Source organism: Panthera tigris, chromosome C2 (assembly GCF_018350195.1).
Source record: "Panthera tigris isolate Pti1 chromosome C2, P.tigris_Pti1_mat1.1, whole genome shotgun sequence".
Taxonomy (NCBI): domain Eukaryota; kingdom Metazoa; phylum Chordata; class Mammalia; order Carnivora; family Felidae; genus Panthera; species Panthera tigris.
Genome location: NC_056668.1, coordinates 17,750,107 through 17,777,914, shown reverse-complemented (window position 1 = coordinate 17,777,914; position 27,808 = coordinate 17,750,107). Strand labels below are relative to the sequence as shown.

Genomic DNA, 27,808 nt, shown 5'->3' with positions numbered 1-27,808 from the left:
AAGGGGTACTTTGAAGGGGGAGTATCCTCCCAGTAAATATATTATTTGGTGATATAAGAAATTATATGAGTATATATAATAAATATTTACATATATTATATATTTGCATATATTATATATTTACATATATATTACATATATTATATATTATTTTAATTATATATTTACATATGTATTATATATAATTATAATTTTTCCTAATGGCCACATTTCATTCATGTTATGTTAATACTTAACATTAATCATATGACTCTAGGCCAGTTCACCACTACCCGTGTTATAATAGAAGAGCATTTTCTCACCGCTTTCTACTCTTAATTAACTTCATTTCCGATCATGCTCTGAAATGAATTTCCCATTCCGAGGAAAAGACAATACAGGTAACGGCCCTATAAAACACATTTGAACATCTGATAAAGTTCTCTATGTGCAGACATTTCTTTGCTGCTTCCATCTACGTGTGTGTGTGTGTGTAAAGAGAGACAGAGACAAAAACTTATTTTAAGGAAGTGGTTCATGTGATTGTGGAGGCTGGCGAGTCCAAAATCTGCAGGGTAGGCCAGCAGGCTGGAGACCTAAGGAAAAGCTCATCTTGTAGTTAAAGTCCAAAGACTGTCTGTAGGCCAACTACCCTCTTCCTTGACGGAGATCAGTCTTTTTTGGGGGGCCTTCAACTGATTGGATGAGGCTCACCATATTACAGAGAGTAATCTGCTTTACTCAAAGTCTATTGACTCCAATATTAATCTCATCTAAAAAATAGTTTCATAGCAACATCTAAGCGTGTTTGATCAAGTATCTGAGAACCGTGGCCTGCACAAGGTGACACATAAAATCAACCATCATAATAATGTACTTCCTTTAAAAAAGGGAGGAATTTACAGAAAGCTTAAGTTCTGCAAATTTTGGTTTCTTATTTTTTACCCTCTGATTTATCTTAGCCATTCATCACATTCTATATTACTCATAAGTTATTTGTATGTGTTTCCAAATACGTTTGAACACAAATTTTATCCTGACGATTGGCTTACATTTTCCTTAAAGCTTAAGTCAAGATTTATATTTTTTAATATCCTACCAATATCACCTGTTCTAGCACCGAGAGGAAAGTCAGTGTTTAGGCCATACTGATACTCATCCTCTGAAGCTTCAAGTTATCGCTGACTTCCTTCCTGGCATCACCAACATACCTCCTATAGAATTCATCGGGTTTTCACGGAATCCCGGTGGCTTATAGTTATTATCTCCATTCTATCCCAGGTCCGAGGGGGTGCAACGAGCCTTCTTCTTCTTCTTTTTTTTCTTTAGAACACTTTTCTCCATGATTTGCTAACAGAAACTCCTGTCCTAAGCTCATATCTACCTCTAAGATTTTGTTTCAGTTCCTGTCATACCTCTAGGAATGCCTTTCTTAGCCTATCCCAATCCCACCCATTGTTTAGGACATAGTTCACATTCCTTTTCCTCCACAAAGTCTTTCCCAGAATCCAAGTCTATATTACCCTCTGTTCACTCTAGCGCCCATTTGATCTGTAACTTAACTGCTGGTAGTAAGGCATATACCGCCTGTGGTGGTTTGTCCTTTCATCTGAAGTTGACCTCCCAAAGGAGAAGGCAAGTGCGGAGGAATTCATTCTTTCATCTGCCTCACCCTTCTCTATACGGAGTCAATTAGTACTTATTTTCCAAACAATGAATTGAATAAAACATACTGTGATCCTGCTCTGTATAAGATCACTCCCGTCCATTTCCAAGCTTTACCTTGGGGTTGTGGTGAGTGTAGGCGTGTTGGGCAAGTGTTTTTGACTTTATGTTTGTGTATGACTTTGGGAACAACGTTTTTCATTTGGAACTACGGGCATTTTAATGATCATGTCAAAACGTTACCTTATGAACATTTTTTTTCCCCTACCGAATTCAGAGCTGTTTCATTTGAACCCACTATTCAGCAAGCCGAATAGTGTCATTCCTCTTGGACAATCTCCAACCAGAGTTACCTATAAATGGCACCTTAGGGATCCTCTTTACAGACTCAATCTGGTTTTTGTTCTACAATGCAAATAAATAAAACCATAAATTAAAGGACATGGAAAACATATGATAGAAATTATTTTTTTTTCGTCACACTCATGCACAGCTGTTTAAATCTGTGCAGACATTTAGGTACTGTTCACAGTCCTGTTATTAATATTTGGTATAACCTTCCTGTAGCCATTTCCCCTTTTCAAGTTGGTCTTATATTTCAGGGGGTACACGGCAGCATTTATCACTTTGTTTGGGGCTAGGACTGTGATAGGGCACTGCAACACTGCTTTCATGTAGCAGCACGTCAAACAACTAAAAATGTCGAGTATTTTTAGCCTCTGCATCATCGACGCTACAGGATTCCAGACTCCCAGTGTGCACTTCATTCCCAGAGCACAAAATCTCAGTGAGTCATTTCACTAGGGAATAAAAGAGCTTTCCATCCAAACTGATGTTTTAGTTTTCAGACTGTGGGTTAAATTCCCGAAAGCATTTACAGTCAGATCAACTGGTTTTCAAACTTCTATACCTTCATTGGCACCGTTAAGTACTTAATCTAAAGACAGAATGACATATTACTAACTGTTCAAGGGGTAAATGGGTAGGTTTTAAAAGCTATTGAAAGCCCTCCATGGTTTAGGGAAGAATCTGTCCTGAGGTTAAAATAAGCCACAGCGGAACATTCCCATTTGGCCCCACTAGATGTCTCAGTTTATATTATCATTATTTTTTTTTCTGGGAAAGCTAAGATACTGCTGTTGTGGATTCCCTGATAGCAAAATATTGCTCAAAAGAACAATTACCATGAGAGTAACAGTGCTTATTAGAATCCACCATAAATAAGAACAAGTCCTACTACCTTTTCCCAATGTTTAAACTTTTGTTGCACATTTCTTCCTACAGTAACATTCAACATTTAAAAAATGTTTAAAATTTTTTTTTTAATTTTTTTTTTCAACGTTTTTTATTTATTTTTGGGACAGAGAGAGACAGAGCATGAACAGGGGAGGGGCAGAGAGAGAGGGAGACACAGAATCGGAAACAGGCTCCAGGCTCCGAGCCATCAGCCCAGAGCCTGACGCGGGGCTCGAACTCACGGACCGCGAGATCGCGACCTGGCTGAAGTCGGACGCCCAACCGACTGTGCCACCCAGGCGCCCCTAAAATTTTTTTTTAAATGTTTATTCATTTTTGAGAGAGAGAGAGAGAGAGAGAGGGAGAGAGAGAGGGAGAGCACGTGAGTGGGGGAGGGGCACAGAGAGAAAGGACCCAGGCTCTGAGCTGTCAGCACAGAGCTTGACGTGGGGCTCCGACTCACAAACGGCGAGATCATGACCTGAATCGAAGTTGGACACCTAACCAGCTGAGCCACCCAGGCAACATCCCCCGCCTTTTTTTTTGTTTTTTAATGTCAAGAAATGTTTTTTAAAAAGTCGCGATACTCTGTGTATCTGAAGAAATAGAGATGACAATGTGTTTCTTCATGTGAAAAAAGATCACAATAAGTGAAAAGTGTAGTTTGTGCCAACTTAAAAAAAAAAAAAAACGCCTACAGGCTCATTCTTTCTTGTAATTATGATTTGATATTTCTAGAAGCTCTGACTTTCCATCATTAAACTGATTGATCAACAGGGTATGCTGTTTATTTCATAATTTATTCTGCAATGTGAATCAAGGAAAGGGGAAACATGGAATTTTGATTTAGAGCTCTTAGACGGTAAAGTGGTAGCCCGGGACCTTGGTCATCTAGGATAGCCATCCCCATCATCACCTGGTCTCAATTACAGTGAAAATAAAATTTCTTAAAAGGACATTTATAAAGTTGGGAATTGGTTAAGTGTCATCGTTGAAAAATTATTCTTACTCTTAATACTTGGAGAAATAGATTTATGATGTGTAGTAGGATTTACCACTCAGATAGCTTGTTCTTTTTTTAAAAAACTTTTAAGTGTATTGATTTTGAGAGAGACAGAGACGCACACAGAGAGAGAGAGAAAGGCAGGGAGAGAATTCCAAGCAGGCTTGATGCTGACAGCGTGGAGCCCCATGTGGGGCTTGAACGCACGAACTCAGTTCATGACCTGAGCCCAAACCAAAAGTCAACTGCTGAACCCACTGAGCCACCCAGGAGCCCCACTCAGACAGCTTGTTCTTTTGTAGCACCCTCAAGGGCATGGATAACTAATTTGTCTATGCTTTTGTTGGAACTGATAAACTTGTAAGCTTCTAGAAGTTTCTGAAGGGGAAGGCCAATTTAATTCAGGTCAGTTCTTATTACTGAGAAACCTTCTAAAGTAGCTGAGTTGACGTGTCCATACATCACAGGGGGATTGAGGGCCACCCGCATCAGAGATTGGTCTCAATAACAATAGTTATTTACGTAGAATATATCATTTATTTTAGAACAATCCTTTAGGTAGATTGTTATCTACAAAGAAGGACCTGAAACTCAAGAGATTAAGTAATTTGCAAGCTTCCATGGAAATTTACAAGCACAGAGCTGTGGGCTTCAGCGCCTCTAAGAGCACAGATTCCCCTGCAAAGTTACTTCATCCTTAGCTACTGGGAATTGTTTGAAATCATAGCTGCTCTTTGAAGGAAGCCCATGTTTGTCAATAAATAAAACTTTTATTGAGTTTCTCCTGTGTGTTGAACTACAACTCTAGGAACTCCACAAGAGGGAGAGCTATTAAAAAAAAATGTGGTTTTATTATTAAGAAAAATAAAATCCACTCATAGAGGCACCAAAAAGAGCCTAAAATCCAGATGAACACTTTTATGGGAAATGCATACCTGCTTGAGGGCTTAGCATGTGAAAAACGATACCGTCAAAAGTGAAACTCTTCAAGTGACTCTGGGCTAAGTAAAGGTCATTTAAACCAATTCTGGTGTTTCTGTTTTAGCAAAGAGTTAAAATGACAGTATAATGGGGGGAAACTGAAAAAAATATGTAACGTTTTAAAGGAAATTGCCTGGGGGAAATTGGCCTTTATGTGCAACTTTGTGAGTTGAATTCTAGCATCAGAGTATAATTAATTACAACGGACAAACCAAAACGCACATTCAAAAGCACTCTGGCCCTTTTAAGGTTGTCATTCGGGAAGTGCATACACCTTTCCTGGTAATGCTGCCGCTTCTTCAATATTTTTGGAATGGATCCATTGAAATCGCCTTTGGAGCCTGCAGCTCATTCTTTGAATATCCCCTGTGGTGGCAAATCTCTCTTTGAAGGAGGATTTTATTTTGGATACAAATAAGGGTCTTTGCAGCCAAGTGTGATGACTAAAGTGGGTGTCTAAGCTGGGTGATGCCATTTTTGGTCAAAAATGAAACATGGCTGGGAGGCAGTGAAACAGGTTGCTTCTCTGAGTTGGCTCTAGGACTGTTTCAAGGAAGAACTCCAGTCTTTGAAGAAATGGCTGCTCTTGGCATCATGACTGACAAGTCCAGAGTCATTACGCTTGGGGGAGGGGTTGTTAATTTAGATATGTGAGTTTCGGCATATTTATCTTCAAAGGTCGCATCACTTGCCTCTGAGACTTTTGTTTATTTATGTAAAAAAAATTATACCTCCCAAATATTCAATAATTCCTCTAGGTAACTTTTTGGCAAATTAAGTTGGCCTATCTAGGTGAGTGAGTTGGGTTGAAGCCACCAAGGCAGAAATTATGTTCTCGGGGTCTCTGTCTGTCTGTTTTAAATTTATTTATTTATTTTGAGAGAGAGAAAGAGAGAGAACGAGTGGGGGAGGGGTAGAGCAGGGGAGGGGTAGAGAGAGAATCCCCAGCAGGCTCCTCGGTGTCAGCTCAGAGTCAGACATGGGGCTCGATCGCGGGAACCCTGAGATCACCACCTGAGCTGAAATCAAGAGTCAGATGCCTAACCGCCTGAGCCACTCAGGCGCCCCGTTTCTGGGTCTCCTACGCGTAGTTTTTATTCTTTGCTCCATGCCAGAAGGGATTCCCTGTGTCTCCAGTCCAACTGGTGGCATTATCTATGCATTCCACTGGTTACTAGGAGAAGCTGGGGAAGAATACCTGGATGGGATTAGCGCCTGTATAAAAGGGATCCTAGAGAGGGCTCTTGCCTTCTTCCTGCCACGTGAGGATACGCCAAGAAGCTGGCCGTGTGTAACCTGGAAGAGAGCGCTCATCGGACCCTGAAATCTAGGATTTCCAGCCTCCAGAACTGTGGAAAATAAATGGCTTTTGTTTATAAGCCGCCTAGTCTTTCGTGCTTCATGACATCAGGCTGAACTGACGGAGACATCGCCCCCTGCGAATTTTTCAGTTCTAATCAATGTGAAGTGTCATGTTTATATCTCCACTTCTTCCCTGAAATTATTTTTGACCCTTTGACCTGCACCGATTTCTCTCTCCCAGATCTCTGAGCTTATATTATGCGTACAACTCATTGGCCTCACTTCCTTGTATTGTTAATTAACTTTTCACTGGCATCCCTTTTATTTCGTGAGCTGTATTGTAAGACTGAAGGCGAGATTGTCTCTCTCCCTTCCTCCCTCTCTTTCCTCCTCTTATCTTTCTCTCTCACTTTCTTTTTCTTGTGGGATCCTTCTGGGTTCCTAGGACAGGACTTTGTACAAAATAGGGGCTCAGTGATAGCAGTGGAATGATCATCTAATGGCCTGCCCTACAGATTTATCCTCTTTATTATAATTTCCTTAAGAGAGTTGATTTTTTTCCCCTTTCTTTTGTGTCTTGAGCATATCCTTCTTGAAAGATGTGTAGTTATATTTTGGGGAAAGGCAGTCTGAATTAAACATTTTGTATTTGTTCAAAGTGATCAAGGCCCAATATATTGGCAAGAATGACCCTACCTTGTTAACAAGTGACATTAAATGTAATGAGTCTTCTTTTGCTCCATTAAACCTTTGGGGTTGACAATTTGATTTTTCAGCAGCCTCTGTCAAAATATTACTTAAAAGCAAGCATTTGTTTTAGCAGTGTTAACATCCTACCTTCTTTGGAATCTAAATAAAGTAAGTGTGATATCCCATAATCTGTAGGCAAACAACTTTATTGTTATTGGTGCCCTGTAATTAACAAAACTTCACATTTTAGATAGTATCTTTTTTGTGGCTATGATAATTTAGATGAGATATGTTAGAAAGAATTAATGGTATGGTACTTTTCTACCTGAAATTCCACAACTGTGGATGGCAGAATCCCCTAGAAAAATAAATGTTTAGTTCTCTAATTCTGGACTCTCAACTCTACTGTGGAATGATACCTTTTGCCTTCTCCCAGTCATGCTAGAATGGAATATTACTGTGTTTCCACTGTGCCTGCAATTTTTAGTGTAGTCCAAAGTGATGATTTTAGACGTGTTTGCCACTGTATGGGATCAAAGCTTTGCCAGGTGTTCAACTTTGTTTACATTTTAATCTTTTAAGTGTTTTGCACGCACGTGGTTGTTAAAGAAAATCAAATGCAATGCTATAATGACTTTTAGGAGAGAAACCAAGAGCCTTTGTTTTAAAAAAAGAGAGGCCAGGGGCGCCTGGGTGGCTTGGTCGGTTAAGCGTCCGACTTCGGCTCAGGTCATGATCTCACGGTCCGTGAGTTCGAGCCCCGCGTTGGGCTCTGTGCTGACAGCTCAGAGCCTGGAGCCTGTTTCAGATTCTGTGTCTCCCTCTCTCTCTGCTCCTCCCCTGTTCATGCTCTGTCTCTCTCTGTCTCAAAAATAAATAAACGTTTAAAAAAAAAATTTTTTTTTTTAAAAAAAGAAAAAAAAAGAGAGGCCAAAACCGAATTTCTTTAGCAGTCTTGCACAGTTGTTTGTTCAATGTAGGGGTCCAACCTAAAGTCTTACTCATGGTCTATACAAGGGAATTCTGTTATCACTACTACCTACAAATAAGATATTAACAATGTATGTTATTAGAATAGCAGTATTAGTGTAAGAGTATTTTAATTAGAAAGACACAGGGTTTAACTAACGTCAGACTTCTAAAAGAAATTGTCCTAGTGTTATAGAGAACATTCCAGAATATCTTGTACTTTGATAACTACATATCGTCTCTATGGATCTTTAAGAGGAGAGAGCCCTGCCCATGGACTCGAAGATCTAGCATTTGAGATTCCCTGACCTTATTGTTTGAGGTGAAGGCTTCCAGCTGACTTCCATTTATTCAGAATTTGTTTATCAAGCTGATGGATGGGGTATGCCCCAACTCTTTTTCCCTTTCCTCTCCATTATCCTCTGGAGTGAGTCCCGTTTTCTCCATTACCTCTGGCATGCTCTGACGAGAGAGGGGACAAAAGCCAAGCCGGTTGCTTCTCTTCTAGTTAACAACTTTGGTGAAAATTTTAAAGGTGAAAGGTTCTGGAACATTCAGAACTGAGTAAACCAAGTTGAAATGAGTGAAAAGCCAGAGCAGTATAATAATGTCCCTCATCTCAGGGGGCCGCTTGGCTCTTGGGGTCTTTATTTGGTGCCCTTCCCTGCTTGTATGCGAGATGCAACAGGTTACTGGTAAAGGCTTAGCCCACTTGGAAGATGGAAACAGGAAAAAAGCTTTGCACACAACTAATCTAATACAGCTGGTGAAGAGCTTCAGTCAGAAATCGGAGATCTTGGATCTCCGTTCCCTCGTCCGCAACTTCAAGGTTGCCAAATGTGCCCTTTGTCTGCCCACCTTTGTGTTCCTGCTTCACCAAGGGTGGCCTTGCCTCCCTCACCTTTGGGAACTGAGAGTCCTTCTGAGGTTCTTCATATTCGTTCTCCTCCCCCTCCTCAGCTTTTCTTTCATATATATTTATACGGAAAGGTGACTTTCTATTTTCATTCTCTTGACTTGCTTTTCTTCCTCTGGATGCAAAATCTGTAATATAGAATAGTGAATTTTTTTATAGACTCTGATCATATTTAAATCAGGCCTCGCTAGAAAAGTGATAAATTCACAGCCTATGAACACAGACCTCACTTAAGTGCTCTGTGTTTTGCAGTGTTACAAGTAAGAAGAATGTCTCTCTCTCCTTTCTTCCTTCATTTTTCTTTTTTTCTTTTTCTTTCTTTCTTTCTTTCTTTCTTTCTTTCTTTCTTTTTTCTTTCTTTTTCCTTTCCTTTCCTTTCCTTTCCTTTCCTTTCCTTTCCTTTCCTTTCCTTTCCTTTCCTTTCTTTCCCTCAATTTTACCACATGATTTCTTCTTGGCTCTCTACCAAATTGGTTTTAGACAGTGTTTCTCTGTTTTTAAGCGGATATACTTTAAATACATCTATTCTCCCCTCAAAACAAGCTAAAGAGTAGAAAAAGAGACCAATATATATCTTAAATTACTTCAAAATTGACTCGATTTGTAAATTGGACAAAAGAAGTATAACTTCTCCATAGTTTTTTGGTTTTTATTTTTTTACTTTTGATCACAGAAAAAAAATTAGTTCACAAAAGTAGAGGACAAAGTATAATGGGTCTCTATCTATCACTCAGCATCAACAATTATCATCATTTTGCTGATCTAGTTTCATCTATCCCCGCCTTTTCTATTTTTGCTAGAAATTTTAAAAGGAAATTCCAGACATATCATTTTACTGAAGGACTTAGTTTAGTTTTCGGAACGAGATAATTTGGAAATATCTCCTCGGTTATGAGATGATAGGACCTTTCCACTGATGTGTTGTTCAAGGCAATAAACACCACTGAATTAAAAGGCCATTATTCCATCTTAACTTGTTACTGTTAGTGCTTCTTGGACATTCTTTTCTTCTACTGCTAAAGGAGAAAAAAGTTCTCTGCCCCTCTGAGAGTGTCCATTAAAAAAAGATAGTTTAAGGGATTGTGTAAGTTATGCTCACAAATTTTTGTAAATAAAGAGGAAGAGCGTCATCACACCTTGGCTTTACTCTTTAAGCACATGTCTATATGGAAAATTGTACTTTATTCTTTTGCTCTTAACTTTGGATGAATTCTTTTGCTTCACAGGTAATCTTGGATAATTGGTCATGTCAATGTGGATCTTGAGGCCAGCTTTTTACTTAATGCTAACACCTGGCTAGTTGTGCACCCTGGACAGCTTTGGAACTAAAGCACTTCTTCATAAAACAGTGAAACTCACACCCACAGATATACAAGCCATGTGGATTTTATGCCTGATAGGAATTATGAGTTTGAGTCTCCTGGATCTCCTCTGGCTGATAGGTACACAATTTTATTTTAAATTAAAGTGTCAGTAATTCTAGATTCTTGGGGATTTACTGTTCACTCATTCTCTTCAATGATAAATATGGACAGAGAGGAGGAACCATATAAAATGGAGGAATACATACCCAAACAGACTGGAATTTGAAAAATGATTTAAAAAAAAATTTTAGTGATATATAGTATACATCTCTTTGGAAAATAACATATATACTGAAGTTACAACATGAAGTCATTTAGTAATAAACTGACCAATTTATCTTTTTTTTTTTTTATTATTTGAGAAAGAGAGAGAGAGTGCATAAGCAGGGGAGAGGGGCAAAGAGAGACAGAGAGAGAGAGAGAGAGAGAGAGAGAGAGAGAGAGAGAGAGAATCCTAAGCAGGCTCCTAGTGCAGGGCTTGATTCCATGCCCCTGCGATCATGACCTGAGCTGAAATCAAGAGTTGGTCACAACACCAACTGAGCCACCCAGGTGCCCCAGCAATATATCTATCTTGATTTTTGCCTCCATATCTGGCGTGGACAACACCACCCACCTACCAACGAAACTGACTTGCCTGAACGTTTCGGCATTGCAAAAATGTTTCAACTTTTAAAGGGTTCTTCCTGGGGGCAATCAAAACAAAACCAGATAATACTTACCTGTCTATAAATGACTGCCTCGAATGAATTCACGCCATGAAAATCACTCCAATTAGGGGTTTCCTACCCTTTCAAAATAACTTTTCTCATGATGATAGAAAAGATACAGTTGTGTTTTGCTAGAAAATTTGGAAAATGCATAAAGGTACTGAGAAGAAAATAAAAATAGCCATTTAGGTTATTTTTGTGTCTACACATTGTTAAGTGCAAGTGTGTACATGTGTTTGTATGTACAACTTGGGAGCAGTAATAGGGTTTAATGCTTGAAAGTGAAGAAGGAACAGCCTTTCAAGCTTGGATGCCTAAAGTTGGAATCCTTGCTCAGGTGCTTGGTAACTGTTCTGCCTCAATCAGGTAGTTCAATCTGTCTTTGCTTGTTTCCTTATCTATAAGATATAAATAATAATATCTACATCAGAGTTTGGGGGGTTTTTTTTGGTGTGGTTGGTCATAACTGAACTAATTTATATAAAACACATAAATAACTTCCAGGAACGTTGGGCGTCATTATATCTACCCGTGATTCACATTTTGTTATGTCATAAAATGTCCTCAGCATACTTCTTCGATGCCTGTGCTCCGATGTATGTAACATTCATATCTAAATTTTTGTGAACTTTTTTGGTTATTTAGCACAAATACATACAGAGTAGAAATTTCTATGTCCAGTAGTTTGACTATTTTTAAGGGTTATTCAGTGAACAGGAAAGATCACACAGGCAAAATTCTAGGAACTGGGGAAATAATAGTGAGCAAAACAGACCCAGAGCAAAACAGAGCCAAAAGAGTAAAGGATTTTTGCGAAAAGTGACAAGAAGGGAAGGTATAGAGTGTTTTTAGAGTGTAACCTAACCTAGGGGTTTTAGAAGGGTTTCCCTGGAAAAGTGACATTTAGTTTGACATCTGAAGGTTGATTAGCTGTTAACTGGATGGCCATGTGGAATCATGGGGAGAAATCAATGGCCTGTGGGAAAGCTCTGATATGAGCTTGGATGTCTTTTGTGTTTATTGAAAATACACTTAAATTTTTTTCCAGGATTCTTCTGAAACACAGAAGCTTAAAGTTTTTAAGCCAATCACATCAACACCTGTGAGGGTGTGTGTGTGTGTGTGTGTGTGTGTGTGTGTGCGCGTGCGTGCATGTGTGTGTGCGTGTTGGCTGTGTATTGTCTTCCATTGTTGAGATATCACATAAATATTTGTCTATATTTTCTAGCACTTCTTAAGGTTCCATTTAAATGTTTTAACTTTTTAGGGGCTCCTGGGTGGCTTAGTTGGTTGAGTACCTGACTCTTGATTTCAGCTCAGGTCATGCATGGTCTCACGGTTGGGGAAATCAAGCCCCTTATCAGGCTCTGTGCTCAGTGTGGAGCCTGCTTGGGATTCTCTCTCTCCCCTCTCTCTGCAACCCCCCATGCACTCATGTCCTCTCTCTCAAAATAAATAAATCAATAAACATTAAAAAATAAATACATGTTTTCACTTTTTATGAATCTGGAATTTAAGTTGATGAATGGTCTGATAGAAGGTTCTAAATTTTTTTTTTTTCCAAATGAATTTCTACTTTTTTTCCTCTTCTCCTGTTTCACCCACCTCCCCACCTATCTCCCCTCTGGTAACCACCAGTTTGTTCTCCGTAGTTAAGAGTCTGTTTGTTGGTGGGTTTTTTTGGTCTCTTGTTTTCTTTGTTTATTTTCTATTTTTTTTAAGGTAATGTTTGGAATGATCCTTATTTGCTCACAGACTTGTTACTGACTTCATCATATACTAATGTTTTGTGGTAATGGTTACTGAGGTTTATTTCTGAGCTATCTTCCTCGCCCACTGATAAGCTTATCAATAATCCTGTACGTATCACTTTCTTCTAATTGTAATTTTATGCACTAATATATATATATATTTTTTTTTAGTGAAGTGTAGTTGATACACAATGTTATATCAGTTTCAGGGGTAACATAGTGATTCTACAACTCTGGAAGTTATGCTACGCTCACAAGTATAGCCACCATCTGTCACTAAGCAACGCCATTATAATATATGGTGCATTTTCAAATCAAGTCTAGCAAGTATCGTATATTACGCTTTGGTTTTTGGTTGCGTTTCTCTGTATCTTCACCAAATTTATTTCTTCAGATGAACTTTAGAATCATGTTAACCCATTTCCAAAACTTAATGAATGGCTAATGATTGGAATTTTATAATAAATCTACTCATTGTGGGAGAAAAGAAAATGTTTATGATTTAGAATAAAATAAATGTATGCCTTGGGGCACCTGGATGGCTTCGTCGCTTAAGTGTCTGACTCTATTTCAGCTCAGGCCATGATCTCTAGGTTTGTCAGATTGAGCCCCGCCCCGGGGTCCCTGTTGATGGCACAGAGCCTGCCTGGGATTCTCTGTCTCCCTCTCTCTCTGCCCCTCCCTGCTCATGCCCTCTCTCTCCTTCTCAAAACAAAACAAAACAAAACAAAACAAAACAAAAATTAAAAAAAGATAAATGTACATCTCTTGTTATCTTCAAGTCTTTTCCTATGTCTTTCTAAATTTTGTAGTTTTTTTCTTACATATTTAGTCTGCTTTACCTAGAGAGAGGTTTTAAAGACAACCAGAATAGTTCCTACCTTTTGATCATCCTTTGTATTGTTAACAGTTTTTAAATCACATCTAGGGATTTTATTATTTGGGGCACATAGTTTATTGTAGATTCTATCTTTAATCCACAAGAAACATTATTCTCTATGTTGCTTACTGTGTTTTTCCATCGTAAATATAATTTTGGCTGATATTCTATTCTAGTCTTATTTTTTCCTACTGTTTGCCTGATAAATATTTGGACTTCTCTGAAGAAATGTCAGTTTGATTTAGACAGTTCCCTTTAATTTATCATGCCACTGGGTTTTATTTTTAAACAGGTACTGAAGATATCTGTCTTTTAACAGGACAGCTTAAACGATGTATTGTGATAATGTAGTTGGTATTCTGACACCTTATTTTTTGCTTGCCATTCTTTCCTTTATGGGTTGTGTTTTACGTGCATCCTCTCTCCACAGAGACATTTTTAGAAATTTGTTTTTCAGGAAACATCATTCATCTGTATTGGTCTAATTATAAAATTCAAAAAGAAAATGATGTCCTTTGATACCTTAACATGAACATTTCTATCCAGCTGTTATGATTTGGTCAATATGACATAGGATTTCACACTTGAATTATTATTATTAACATATTCTACATTATATACCGTCTCTTTTAACTATTATTTTTTTATATTTTCTGTTAATTTGAAAAGCATATTTTCAACAATATTTAGCTGTATGTTTAAAACTGGTTTCAATATGTACTGAAAATCTTGTATTTTTAATTTCTGTTTGTCTTTAGAATGTAGGAGACAACATCCCTGTTGCAAAGAACATCCTCTCCACCACCCCTCCCCCCAAAAAAACAGACAAAAAAGAAACAAAAAACTTGGGTTCATCCATGATGGTTTTTTTCTTCCATTTTCACATCTATATCCATCTGCAAACCTCAAAGTCTTGACCTGCAGAATTTGACCTTTTTTTCTCAGCTGTTATCATTTAGTTTATCATTATCCTTCATCGTGGTCATTGCAATAATCTCTCCGTCTGACTCCTATCTGGCCCCCTTCCACGTTAAAATGTTAAGTCAAACCGTGTCTCTCCTCTGCTCAGTTCCTCAAGTCCTTCCCCTTGGGTTTAAAGCAACACCCAAGCATACTTCCTACTCCCCGGGAACTTGCTCTCTCTCTGTCCTCCACCAATCTCCCCTCCTTCCCCTTTGCCCATTATTCCAGCCACAGGGGCGTTTTACTGTTCCCTCCAAGAAGCTGAGCTGACTGTCACATGTGGTGGCCACCTCTCTATTGTAAAATCTCATCCCTCGAAGAATTATCTCCTCCCCTCCCTCTGATTTCTTCCCAAATATCTCCTTATTGAAAAAGCTCTCCTGGATTAGTCAACATAACATCACACTCCACCTCCTTCCCATCCCAGCAAGTGAATGTTTTATACTTTCTCTTAAGAGTAGTAATACATAAAACGATAGTAATCCTAAGGAAAAAGAAACTACCATAGCCCCCAAAAAATGCAAAATTAGAAACAAATCATTGTATAGTAATTACAGACATTTACCCTTAGGCAATCTGACTAATACGAGGCAGCTGTAAGGAAAGGTTCAGGCTTCTGAATTACGGAGACTGGAGCACACTGAACAAACAAACACCACATTAAGAACTTCCAAGACTGAGACCAAATGGAGACAAGTAGAGTGAGCAGGCACTGTGCGTGGTTCTGTGCTCAAGCAGGGGAGGGGCAGAGAGAGGAAGACACAGAATCCAAAGCAGGCTCCAGGCTCTGAGCCGTCAGCACAGAGCCCGACGCGGGGTTCGAAGTCACAAACTGGGAGATCATGACCTGAGCGGAAGTTGGGCGCCCAACCGACTGAGCCACCCAGGCGCCCCCTGCCCGCCCCGTTCCCATTTCTGCTCACGCCCGTGAACTCGTCCGTGTCACAGAAGTATGTGTATGGCAAACAGGCCACACTTCTATAGTGAGGTAGCTTTGGTCAATTTCCTTGACAGGTCGAGCACCACCAACCCTTCCTTACATTAATAATGTTTGTTTTTCTTTCTTTTGGAAAACCAATGAGATTAGCAAATTGTGTTGTGCATTCTTCCTCAGTCACATGAAGATCTGTGACAAATTAAACAAAGAGCAAAAGTTGGAAACGATTTTTGCCAATTTTTAAGTGAAAGCTCTGATCCAAATGTTGTGCTAGCACGGTGGTTATTGACATGCTAGAAAGAGAAAGTGCCCGTTGAATGCTTTGAAAATTAGGCGCTTGGATTAGTATTGAACATCATGCTGGCTCATCATTTACACCTGCAACGTGAGTGAGCGCAAAGTTTCCTCCTTTTCAGCAGGTGCCTGGTCAAACTCATGGGAACTAGATGCATGTTTAAAACCAAACTCTCTTTGCTGCCCAAATGGAGTATCTTAAACTGCTCGTTTTATTGATAAAAAGAAAATCTTACCAGCAGAGGGCTGAAAAAAATAATGTGGCAGCCTACACAGTTGTTTGGCATTGCGTTGGACAATAAAGAGAATTCTGGAAAGTCTCTTGGCGGTTTTTATCTTCATGTCCTGAATTTCAGCCTTCTGTTTATCACATCCAATCAATGTAAGCCTTTTTTTTTTTTTTTTTTAGAGAGAGACAGAGAGAGCAAAAGTGCAGAGGAGAAGGGCAGACAGAGAGAGAGAAAGAGAAAGAGAATCTTAAGCAGGCTTCATGCTCAGTGCGGAGCCCAAAGCGGGGCTCGATCCCACAACCTTGAGATTGACCTAAGCCCCAATCAAGAGTTGGACGGTCAACCTCTGGCACCACCCAGGCACCCCTAATGCAAGCTTTTGAAAAGAAAAAAAACCTCATTGGTGAATTAGGCAAGATCTACAAATGACTTCTTTATATTACGGGTCGTCACTTTAGGTATACTTATAGTATTGTATCAAATAGCTTATATAGTAATTGAGGGTAAGGGCATTTCTTGTGTGTGTGCACCCCCCACCTCACTCACTCTGGGAATTTGCACCATAGTAATAATCTAGGCAAGTAAATAATGATGGAAGTTGGTGCAATGAGCGTGTTAGGCCGTTGAACTGCATGGCCAAATTCTATGTTTAACTGAGTTCTATGGGAACAGGACTGGTTCCCCGCGTAAGAAGACTGGACTTTCACCTTTCAGTTCAGTGGCCAGTAGGTAGGAAAAAACTAAACCAGAGAAGACATGACTCTCCCCTCCCCTGCCCTACTTTCTGACCTATGCACCTGGCCCCTGAGAATCTTATATTCAGTTTGCTCAGGGGAAGAAAGAGCACTGAGTAATTCTTGAGGGCAAATGGGAAATTATCATCTGAATCTGAAATTAGCATGTTATATAGAACTATTCGAGAAAACTAAGGAAGGTGAAAAAAAGGATGAAAATGTAATGTTGGAATTGTCTGTGGTTAACCACATAATCGGAGTCTCCTAGTAAATAAGCCATTTCCTGAGAGAAATGTAGTTATTTTGGAAGTGGTTTCAACTTTTAAAGTCATTGATGTGCCATTTAGTATTTAAATTACAGTGATTTACAAAAGGCCACCCAGAGTGGTCTGGATGTTCCAGGCTTTCTCCAAAACACCTCATGCATTCCTGAACAGCAAGTGGAACATTTGGAGAGCTTGGCTCACCACGCATGTGTAGCCCAAATGTAACTTCTGAAGCATCATTTTCTACTCAGTAGCTTACTTTCACAAATTTTACTCACATGGTATAATCGAAGAGACACAAATTCAAAATGCTTTTAGAACCCTACCTGGTCTCATTTATAATTTTTTTTAACGTTTATTTATTTTTGAGACAGAGAGAGACAGAGCACGAATGGGGGAGGGCCAGAGAGAGAAGGAGTCACAGAATTGGAAGCAGGCTCCAGGCTCTGAGCTATCAGCAGAGTCCCACCCGGGGCGCGAACTCACGGTCGGCGAGATCACGACCTGAGCCGAAGTCCGACGCTTAACCCGACTGAGCCACCCAGGCGCCCCTTATTTATGTTACACATCAGAGGTCGGAAGACTGCCCACAGAACAAATTTGGCCCAGTTTTTGTAAATAAAGGTTTATTAGAGCACCACCATGCCCATTCGTTTATGTTATTGTCTATGGCTGTTTTCACGCTACAACAGCACAGGAAAGTAGTTGTGACAGAGATGATCTGGCTCTTCACAGAAAACATTCGCTCACCATCTGTGTATGTTATTGCATAGGTAGCAAAACCTATCAATCACTGAAGATAGAATAGGGTCTTTCTTTCTTTCTTTCTTGTCTTTTCTTTTTTTTTGTAGCAACCACACACATCAAGGATCCATCAGGTTCATTTCATTAGGACGAAATCTTGTTTCTACAGAATTTATTTTGTGCCTCGGATGTCCTTCCCGGGAGCGAATTCTCATTTAAACAAAATAGACACGCACACATTCAAAAAGTGTTCTTTTATTATTTCTAGTAACATATATTGTATAAATACTCTATTTTTATATGCCCTTTTACAAAAGCGATATAACTTAAAAGTTTTATCATTAGAAAGAAATGTATAAAAATAAATATGTTATTATAGGCATTTATTACCAACTATAGTCCTTCTTAGAAGGAACACACAAATACTTATGAAGTACATAGAATTTATAGTAACATATTTTACTATATACATATGGGAAAAAAAAAAAAAGTCCTATTCTCTTTCATAGTAGAAGAGCTGAACAGACATTCACCAGGATATGACTGTTGGGCCAGCTGCTGGGGGTGGGCCTGCTACCCCTCAGGAGCCTCCCCACTGCGAGACTAGTGATCTCCATGTCCCCAAACACTGGGGATCCCACTCTACACGCCCCATCCTTATACTGGCATTACATCCTTTTGTGTGTGTGTGTGTGTGTGACATCACCCGGTCCTTCTTGAGCCGTGAACCGGTTTTTGTTTTCTGTTTGTGTTTTCCACCCACATTCCAAAAGTAAGCTTGCATGAGGAGGAAAGAAGGTGGAAGCTTTGAGCTTATCCTGTCTCCTCTGACTTTCACTAGCGTCTGATTCATTGCTGCCTTTTTTTTTTCTTTCTAACTCCTTATAGACTTAACGCATTTTCACAAACACGTGGAATGGTTTCTTTGTCAAAATGACGTCACGGATGAAGACCCAGAAGTGGCACAGGACAGCGAAGACGGCGTTCGTTTTCAGTCACTTTATGTTGCGAGGCATTTCTCTCACGGAGGACAGTCTTGCATTCTTAACTCTCAGTAGAGACGACGGCGGAAGTGTTCTCCGAAATCGTAGCAGCCGCGATCAATCAGCGCTGGCTGAAGATGCTACGGGCCCTCCTTTCTCCCTCCGTGGTTCGCGAGGTAAAGCAAGCCCTGTCTGCAACTGAAAGTCTCCTCTTTCTCCTGCTTTTCAGTTCCCAACCCGCACGGCACAAAGTATTTAATCATTTAATCGGTACCACAGCACGGGGATCGTGTACTCCTTAAACTAATTGTGACAACTGCGTCTATTTGTTTCTTACACTTGTCATAGATGTAACAAAAGGAATAATAATAATGCCCCGGGGCTTTATCATGCTATATCGTTGCTCAGAGATTAATAACCCTCATTAGCTACCCTATCAGATTCGTAACTGGCAGGATATTCTGCCGATCTAACTTCTTTTCTACCTACCTCCACACTCCCAACTCCTTACCCTCTCTGTTCGTCACCGGCAAGGTACACTGGATCCCTCCAGCCTTCTTGGTATCAGTGCACCAGCCCTTCCACACCTCATCCTCCCCTCGACGCTCCCCTGCTTAACTGCATTCTGCCATCGTACAGAAATCTATGTAATGCTTCGGTTTCTTGAAGGGATCGCAGCTCTCGTGAGACAACACCCCCCCGTCGTGGGACAGACACTGCAAGGTTCTCTTTTTGTAACCTTTCCCGCAAGTCTTGGAGCATGGTGACCAATCCCCCAGCTGCCAGTGGGGGCAAGGCACGTCCGCGCAGGGTCGGGTGCTGGCTGGCTTCACCTCCTTCGCACACTCCGAGGCGGGCTGCCCATTGATGTCTCGGCACTCCACCACTCTCCTCTGCCAACCCAGTCCGCATGACTTGGAACATTCGCCCCACTCTTCAATGACCCATTCTGAGAAGGTAGGGATGGCGTTGAAAGGTTCCTTCTTCTTCTTCACAAAATAGGTGTATTTAATTTTCGGGCGAAGGGCGTTGCCCACGGTGAGGACCTGGATGGTTATCGGCTCTTTGAGCGGGCTAAAGCTGCGGATTCTTTCCAACGCGGCAGAGGAACCACTGTACCTCAAGACGGTACCTTTGTAGGTAATGTCTTGCTCTAAAGTGGACAGAGTGAAGTCGCCGTTCAGGATATATGTGCCGTCAGCGGCTTTGATGGCAAGATAGCTGCCGTTATTCCTGGACCCCCGGTGATTCCGTTGTTTCACCTCAATGTTTGTGGCTCCGGCAGGAATCGTGACGATGTCATGATATCCAGGTCTGCGGGCAAGAAAAAAAACAGATATAAAACTCTCTCGGTCGCTGGCTAATTATAACACTCAGCTGGAAAACACGCGGATCGTTTGGAACGTCAGCTCTCCCAGACCTGTCAAGTTACCTCTACGTAACAAGATCTTTGGGGGTATGACGTTTCAAGACTCACTTGGCACTAGTAACCGATCCTGAGGTCTTCTTGCACGTAGATCCGTTTCCTCCACAAATACCACATTTGTCAAACTTCTTCTTGGAGTCTATGATACGATCGCAGCCAGCTTTGACACACTGTCCTTGCACGCAGACAGAGGTGGAATCGGGGCTACACGGGGTACCATCGACCACCTGGAGGAGGGAGAACACGTATCTGGTGTCACACGTGAGTCAACTCGGGAAAGAGATGATGTTGCGATAATTAGGGGAGATTTTCTCACGAACATAATGCCTCTGGTTTCCTGACCATCGTAACGAGAGGAGTGCTCTACACGTGGCCCACGCGACCCTTCTGGGTGGCGTTTTCACTACAGTAGATATAGGCGTCCGAAAATACTATACATTTTGATTACTTGTTTATTGACCTGTCTCACGTCTAGGTCAGGGCAATGAAAGCAGAGCCGGTCCATCTGCATACTGCGGTACGCTCAGTGCCTAGAATAATTCCCGCCAATTGCAGATGCTGAGTAAGTCAGCTGTTGCCCGTTGAAGCCGCAACCGGGAAATATTTTCACCGCCTACGGTGATCACGGCACATGATAATCCAAGCATCATTCGTTTCGTTGTTCTTAAATCTCAGAACCAGATTTATCCTCGCAGCAAAACAGCAAAACGATGCTTCTACTAGTTCAACGTACGTTCTCAAACACAAGTGTTATCGACGTCAGACTTCCTTTTAATGAGTCCATTTGCACACGTTACCGCTAATCACCGGTAACAAGAACTGTGCTCCATGCTAATGCTATTTTCCAAAAGCGCTGTCAGGCTGCCATGCTAATATGCCATTTATCTGACCATAAAGGCCTTTTCTCTGCATATCAGAGTCATAACAAGCAATGCTAAGAATCCTAAGTGCCTGATTCGGGCTTCCTTCATAACTGGAAACGATGCCGCACTCAAAAGAAGGCGGTGGGCAACATGTCTAGAACCAAAAGGAGATCCGATTCGAAAATCGAACACGTTGGGACGTGAATTCATGCAACTGCATCACAGGCTGCATGAAAAGGTTGCAGTCCAAGCCCTCGTTTCTTGGGCAACAAGTATGGATGGAAGTAAGTACCTTAGGCTGCAGAACGAAGAAGAAGCCAATGCCTTTGGCTTGACAGATGAGCTTGCATCTGTCCTTTGGCGAGACTCCGGCATACTTGGGTGTCCACTCCACCGCGGGCCCGCTCCCGAAGGAAACCTTAGAAAACTCGTTGTGTGCCTCACACTGTTCCTCTCTAAATGTTTTTCCTGGGAAGAAAATGATATCATGACGTCATCGGTTTTCAACCCTCGCCTGCCTGCTCGTGGGCGCATCACTTGCGACCCGCTTCTACTCACCGTTGTTATCGGGACAGTCTTCGATGTTACAGGACCTGTAGCGCACACGTTTGCCTTCACAGTACTTCCCTCCGTTTTTGGGGACCGGGTTGTCACATTCCCTCATGGTGTACTGAACTCCTCCGCCACAGGTTCTCGAACAGTCTCCCCAGGGTCCCCACGGTCCCCAGCTTCCATGAATAGGAGTCTGCATAAGGACACAAATGATCAGCATTAGAACTCTTTACGGAACTCTTTTTAGGCAACGAACGAGAAAAGTAAGAGATGAAGAATCCGTTGTAAAAACCATCTGTCTTGTGTCCCCCCCACCCCCGCCCCCATCAAAGGACACAGACAGGGGTGCCTATCGTGCAATCAGATGTTTTAGCATCGGACTGCTCCTTCCAATTCCGAATCTTAAAGGCGTATGCGCATGCTGGGACAGGCAAAACTCACATGGAAATGCATCTTGTCCGTCTTGTTCACACACTTGCCGTTCAGACACCATTTCCCTTCTCCACAGCTGGTGCCGTCCGCCCAAGGGAAGTGTTTCGTTTGGCACACCAGCAACCCGCCAGAGGTGCCTGTGCACCACAGGGTCGTACAAGTGCTGGCTGCATCCAGGCAGTGCTTGGACTCTTCCCCAAATGTAAACTGGCACTGCCGGTTGGCATCGTACAAGGTCCCCGGGAGATCGGACGGAAGCTGGAGGGGGCTCTGGGGCTTGTCCATCAAACATTCCCCTGCAAAGGAAATGCCGACCAATATTAAAGAGCGGTGACTGCAAACAGACAGAAGGTAGATCAGTTTCAGAACACGGTTACCGTAAGAAATCACACAGAGCAGAGTGATTTGAAAACTAGAGCTGCTGGGGAAAATGCCAGCGAGAGTTAAATAATTTGTAAGATACTGTCCTCCAAAGGGAATTTCTGCATTAACAGTGACAGGAAATTACTGTTCTGCTAAAAAGCTCAAATTAATGCACTTTTAGGAGCTACTCGGCCAGAAGCACTGTCATTTACTGGGAATTAAGATCCAAAAATGTATGCTCGTGGGGCGCCTGGGTGGCTCAGTCGGTTAAGCACCCGACTTCGGCTCAGGTCCTGATCTCACAGTTCGTGAGTTCGAGCCCGGCGTCGGGCTCTGTGCTGACAGCTCAGAGCCTGGAGCCCGCTTCGGATTCCGCGCCTCCCTCTTCTCTGTCTGCCCTGCTCATGCTCTCCTTCCCCCTCTCGCCCAAAAAATAAATAAAAATTAAAAAAAAAATAAAAAGTAAAATAAAAATGTATGCTCCTGACAAAGAAAGCAATTTGGAAGAAGGGGAAATAAAAAAACACACATAAGAAAGAAGGGACTGGTTTAACTAGAATCTTACGTGTGGAAGGCTGGATAACATCTAGAAAGAGTAGCTGCAGCATCTTACCATGACCATTATCTAGGAATGATGTAATCATGTAGGCACTGCAGGGAGACCAAGGCTGGTTGTGGTTCAAGTTGGAAAGCATTGACGCCATCATGTGGGAATTCTGGTCGACACCATTCATGCTGGCACACTGCTTTGCATCATCGTGTGGCATGTTAAACACGTGGCCTAAGAAGCAATCCAAAACCCACATCAAAATACAGCACTTCCCGCCGCCCCGCCCCCCCCCCCCCCCCCCATCAGGGATTCACTTGTCCCGAAGTGATTATTTCTAGAAGAAATGTATTTTGGAAACAATCGAGCTTGGGCCCAATACGTCTATGTCTTACAAGGCACAGACAAATAGGTAAATTTCCAAATGTCAGGATCTCATCCTATCTTATTTTGAAATCTGTTAAGGCTGGCCACGTTCAGAAGAGTGGGAAAAGAGGACTTAACTCCCACCCTGAAATGACTTACCTAGTTCATGAGCCGTGGTGAAGGCAGCTTGCAAGCCATCGTCTTCTATGACCGAACAGCTTCTGGTGGGATCACATATAGTTCCGACATCAGCCATCCCAAGGGTGTCACATGTCTGCGCCCCACACAAGTCCTAAAAGAAGCAAACGTAGGTCCTTATGCCTAGGAACAGAGAGCGCGAACCTTGCGACCTAACTTTTGGCAACAGGTATCTTCCCATTCCTATTGGGAGCATTTACATTCGCTGCCACTGAGCTGTCCAAATCTGGGGACTCCTCTGTGGGACTCCTATGAAGATTTTTCTCTACTGCTATTCAAACAGGACTGTGGGACTTGAGCTAGTAAAATGACGGAGGCCGTAAGTAAAACTGACCACGTTAGCCAATTAAAAGAATGCAAGTCAAGGGCACTGGCGAAACGCCTCATCCGCGTCTCTGGGTTCGGGCGCTGCCCCCTCCCCCCCCCGGAGGGCAGTCATACCTGTCTGGTGAAAAGAATAGCGGTGTCATAGTGCTCCCCGTGCCGGTCACTGGGCGGGTTGTGCTGCTTCTGCCAGTTACAGAAGTTCCGCAGAGTGAGGGCAGCATTGGAAGTCACCTCGGGCCCCTTCTGTTCCTCGTAGATGACCAGGATCTTCACTACCACCAGGCTCACGGAGTTCCGGATGCTGGGGTGTTTGTACAGCCTGGCTGCTACCGAGAACAAGGTGAGAAGGTAGTGCTTCAGACCACTGCCGTGGAACTCTGCCATGGACTGGTCGGCCACCAGCATAGTTTCCACGTAGCGGTGGCTGGACACAAATCGCTTCTTTCTCACGCTCCCAGCGCCTGTAAAGAAACAGAAAAGGTAGTTTGCTCAGGGCCCTTCTGGCCGGGAATAGCCACCATCCCAGAGTATATAAGGAAAGCCTAAGCAGTCAAAGCAAACAAAATAAAAATATACCTGGGACCACAATAACAAAAATAGTCGCATCTCTTTTCGCTGCAAATGTTATTTTTAAGGCTTTCTCCTTTACTTTATTTTCTCTCTTTCTCTTTTTTGTTCCCCTGCCTCTTAAATAAAAAAGGCCATGTGAGCCACTGAGGGTTCAGGCTTTTTTTTGGGGGGGGGGGGGCGGAGAGGAGGATTTCTTTTGTCCTCCTGGAAGTCCTACAATCTGCACAAGGCAGTATAGACATCATCCTACCCAGCTGCAGTAAAAACTTGGAGCAAAGGCAGCAGGCAGAGAGCCCCTGAGTCACTCTTTCACAGGCCAGGACTCAAATCCTGAATGAGATCATCGGACTCCACGTGGAAGGCCCAGGGCAGGGCTGAACTGCGCTGCTCTGCTGTCTCATTCCAGGGGTCCTGGGGGCGGGGGTGGTGAGGGGGAGTGTTCTGCTCTTGCCAAATCCGGGCACGAGGACCACCCACTCTGCCCAGCAGCCTGTCGTCCCATTCCCACTGCCCCAGGGAAATAAGTTCCTGCCTTGATGGGGGGGGGGGGGGGGGAGACATTTGATTATTTAGAAAAGAGCCTTCTGACTCCTGACGGAAAGCCGGACCCCAGGGAAGTCCCAAACTGGACGCAGACCACATAACTGCTTCAAGGAGCAGATGTCCAGGGGGGAAAGCGGAAAATTCGAAAACAAGCCACGTGAGAAAGTTAAGGAAGAAGAAAAAAGGCACCAAAGTGACAGGATGAAGAGAAGGAGACAGTAAGCACCGCACACAACTCAAGAGCCAGGGTGAAGCGTAGCAGGAAGGATCAGCAGTGACTAACACGCAAGAGTGCAAGAGAGCAGAATTTTGGCCGCGAGAGGGAGCGCAAACTGGGAGGCCGGGTGGGAGGCGCGGGGAGGCGGGGCCAGCTGGGCAAAGACCTCCCAAGCAGGTTCTGCAGAGGGGCCGGGCCGCCGCCAGCCGGTCGGGGTCAGCCTCTTTAAGAGGGAAGGGGGGAGCAGGCCGAGGCCAGCAGGACAGAGATCCCAGCGCAGCTGTCCAGGCGTGCGGGTTGCGCACTGCTAGGTCACCGTCGCTCCTTCACCCTCCATCTCCGCCCTCCCCCCGGCGCAGGGCGCGCGCACAGGCAGCGGTTGCAAAACTCAGCGCAAAGTTGCAACCCGACCAAAGAACACATGCACAGTCGTTAAAAAGAAACGATCAGGACGGAAAGAAGTCACACACGCTCACTCTAGACTAAGGTGGAAAGGAGTTGGGTTACCAACTCTTCCCTTCCCCGTCGAGACGCTTCGCCTTAGCAGAAAATCGCTGCTCTGCCCGGCCTCTCTTGACCATTCATTATTCGGGCCAACGGGATTCGGTTCTAGCCGGGTTGGATTCGTTCACCAACCCAAACCTCAAGCCACATTCCTCCACACCAGGCCCGCGTCCAGTCCGCAGACGCATGTTCCTGCCTGCGAACAGGAGCTGACCCTCCACACGCGCCGCTCAGAGACAGTGGGGAGAGGGGGATGAATGGAGAGGCGAGTGAGAGCACCTCTTCTGCGACTGATACCTGTCGGCTGTCCCGCCCGCTGCGGCGCGGGGTCCCGCGGCGGCCACTGCGTCCCGGAGTCCTCGTCCTCTGGCCCCGCGCCCCCGGCGAGCTGGGTCTCGTCGTCCGTGACCCCGCACTTGGCGCCGTCGCCGCCCCGCTGCCTCCGCCGCAGGAGATGGAACTGGGGCCGCTCCGGCGGCTCCTCCCCGGCGGCGGCGGCGGCGGCGGGGGCCAGGCCCACGGTGGCGGCGGCGGGCGCGGGCTGGATGAAGTACTCCTCGCCCTGCAGGTAGAAGGCGCCGCTCACGCCCTCGCAGAGGCTGAGAGCGGCGGCCGAGCCGGAGTCGCCGTTCACTGTGCCGGAGTAGAAGCAGTGCGTCAGGTCGCCGGCGGGGTCCGGACGCAGCGCGTCGGGCCCGGGCCTGCGCCCCACGGTCTGCAGCGTGAAACCGGGCGCCAGGAAGCCGCGGTCGGGCTGCAGGTCTAGGTGCAGCTGCCGGCCGAAGGCGTCCAGGCGGAGGTGCGTGGTCGCGTGTCCCGGCGCGCGCTCCAAGTCCGGCAGCACCAGCTCCTCGTCTTCCTCGGCGGGGCGCCCGCGCGCACCCGGCACGAGCAGCAGCAGCGCCGAGGCCGCCGCGAGCAGTAGCAGCGCGGGCGCAGGCTGGGCGCCCCGAGGCCGCCGCGCCAGCTTCGCGTTCCCCATGTCGCTGCCTCCCGTGCGCCTTCGGAACCCCGCGGGGACGGCTCGCTGCACCCGAGTCCCGGGAGGCACCGCGCGCCTCAGTGGACGGAGAGAGAGGGCTATTGTTCGGGTCGGGAGCGCGGAGCCTTGCTGGCTTCGCTCTGGGTTGTTACAGTGACTGTTATTCTTTGAAAGGGAGCGCAGAGCCGGCGGTGGACAGGACTCCCGGAGTCCCCGGGAAGGAGGCGCTGCAGTTCTGCGGGCGCGCGGGAAGTTTTTCTTCTAGCGCAGAGTTGGAGGCACCGCGCGGCAGGGGCTGGCCGGGAGGCTGCTGCAGGGACAAGAAGTGCCCCGGGACGCCTCCGGGCCAGGGGGGCAACGGGCAACGCGAGGACCGGTGCCTGGAGCCCCTCTTCGGTCTCCGCCTTGGCCGCGGGGCTTGGCTCTGCGCACCACAAGGTCCTCTCGGCCCTACAGCGCGCCCTGGCTTTGCAGTGGCCCCTGACTTGGAGCCGCTCTCCAGCGAGTGCAAGAACCAGGCAACCCGGGTTGCCCTTTTATAGTCTCCAACATGTCTCCACCTCCCTTCCCCCTTCTTCCTCCCTCTTGGCCGCCTTTCCATCCCAGAGACACCGCCCCCTAAACTCTGTCGGTGCTAAACCGCGCTCAGCGCCGCGGGCCGGGGCGGGGGAGGGGGACTGCCTCCGCGTTGGCTGGGCGCCAAGGGCTCGTCAATCTGGGGGCGGAAGACGCAGGAGGGGCGCTGTGACCAGCACTTTGTGCGTCTGGGGTTGCTGCGGGGAGAAGGTACTCCCTTCCATTGCGCCTTCCCCCTCGCTAGCTTCCCGGACCACCCTCCCTTCTCGCTGCCCTTGTGCGGGAGCGCAGCTCGCGCGCTGGGCTGCAGTTCCCAGAAGGGACGGTGGGGGTGGAGGGCAGAGTCCCTTCTCCAAGATTTCCCTGCCCGGGGGCTGTCACTGGGCCGCCTCCCTTTGCCAACCCCTCCCGCAGCCCATTACTCCCAGTTTGTACGATGAGCCGGGACTGCCCTTTCTAGAAAAATACCTCACCCCACCTCCACCTCCCTGGCCTTCCTGGGCGGGTTTATGCAGCTTGCTCTCTCTTCGCCCCAACGTTTCTCGGGTAAGCTTGTTTGGGTCAGTGCCAACCTGGAAAGCATGCCTGGGGTCAGGGGGACACTTCCCAAGCTCTAGATTTTAAAATGCGTTCTCATTGACCTTTATCTCTACCCTGCCATCCCCTGCCTTAGCGACTTCTCTTTGGGGACCAGGCTCACACTTCCGGAATAGGTGATCTGGAACGCGTTTCAATTCCCTGGAGC

At 44.5% G+C, this 27,808-nt stretch overlaps 1 protein-coding gene across 1 annotated transcript; it reads right to left on the bottom strand.

Moving 5' to 3' along the window:
• Positions 1-17,849: 17,849 nt before the first annotated feature.
• Positions 17,850-26,740, bottom strand: ADAMTS1 (ADAM metallopeptidase with thrombospondin type 1 motif 1). The gene is made up of 9 exons (XM_007075058.3): positions 25,803-26,740; positions 23,786-24,132; positions 23,306-23,438; positions 22,847-23,014; positions 21,880-22,166; positions 21,445-21,631; positions 21,179-21,354; positions 20,075-20,250; positions 17,850-19,911 (listed from the first exon to the last, which is right to left on the bottom strand). Exons 1-9 carry the CDS (start codon positions 26,485-26,487, stop codon positions 19,212-19,214), a joined length of 2,859 nt encoding a protein of 952 aa, XP_007075120.3. The 5' UTR covers positions 26,488-26,740; the 3' UTR covers positions 17,850-19,211.
• Between the last annotated feature and the right edge of the window lie 1,068 nt (positions 26,741-27,808).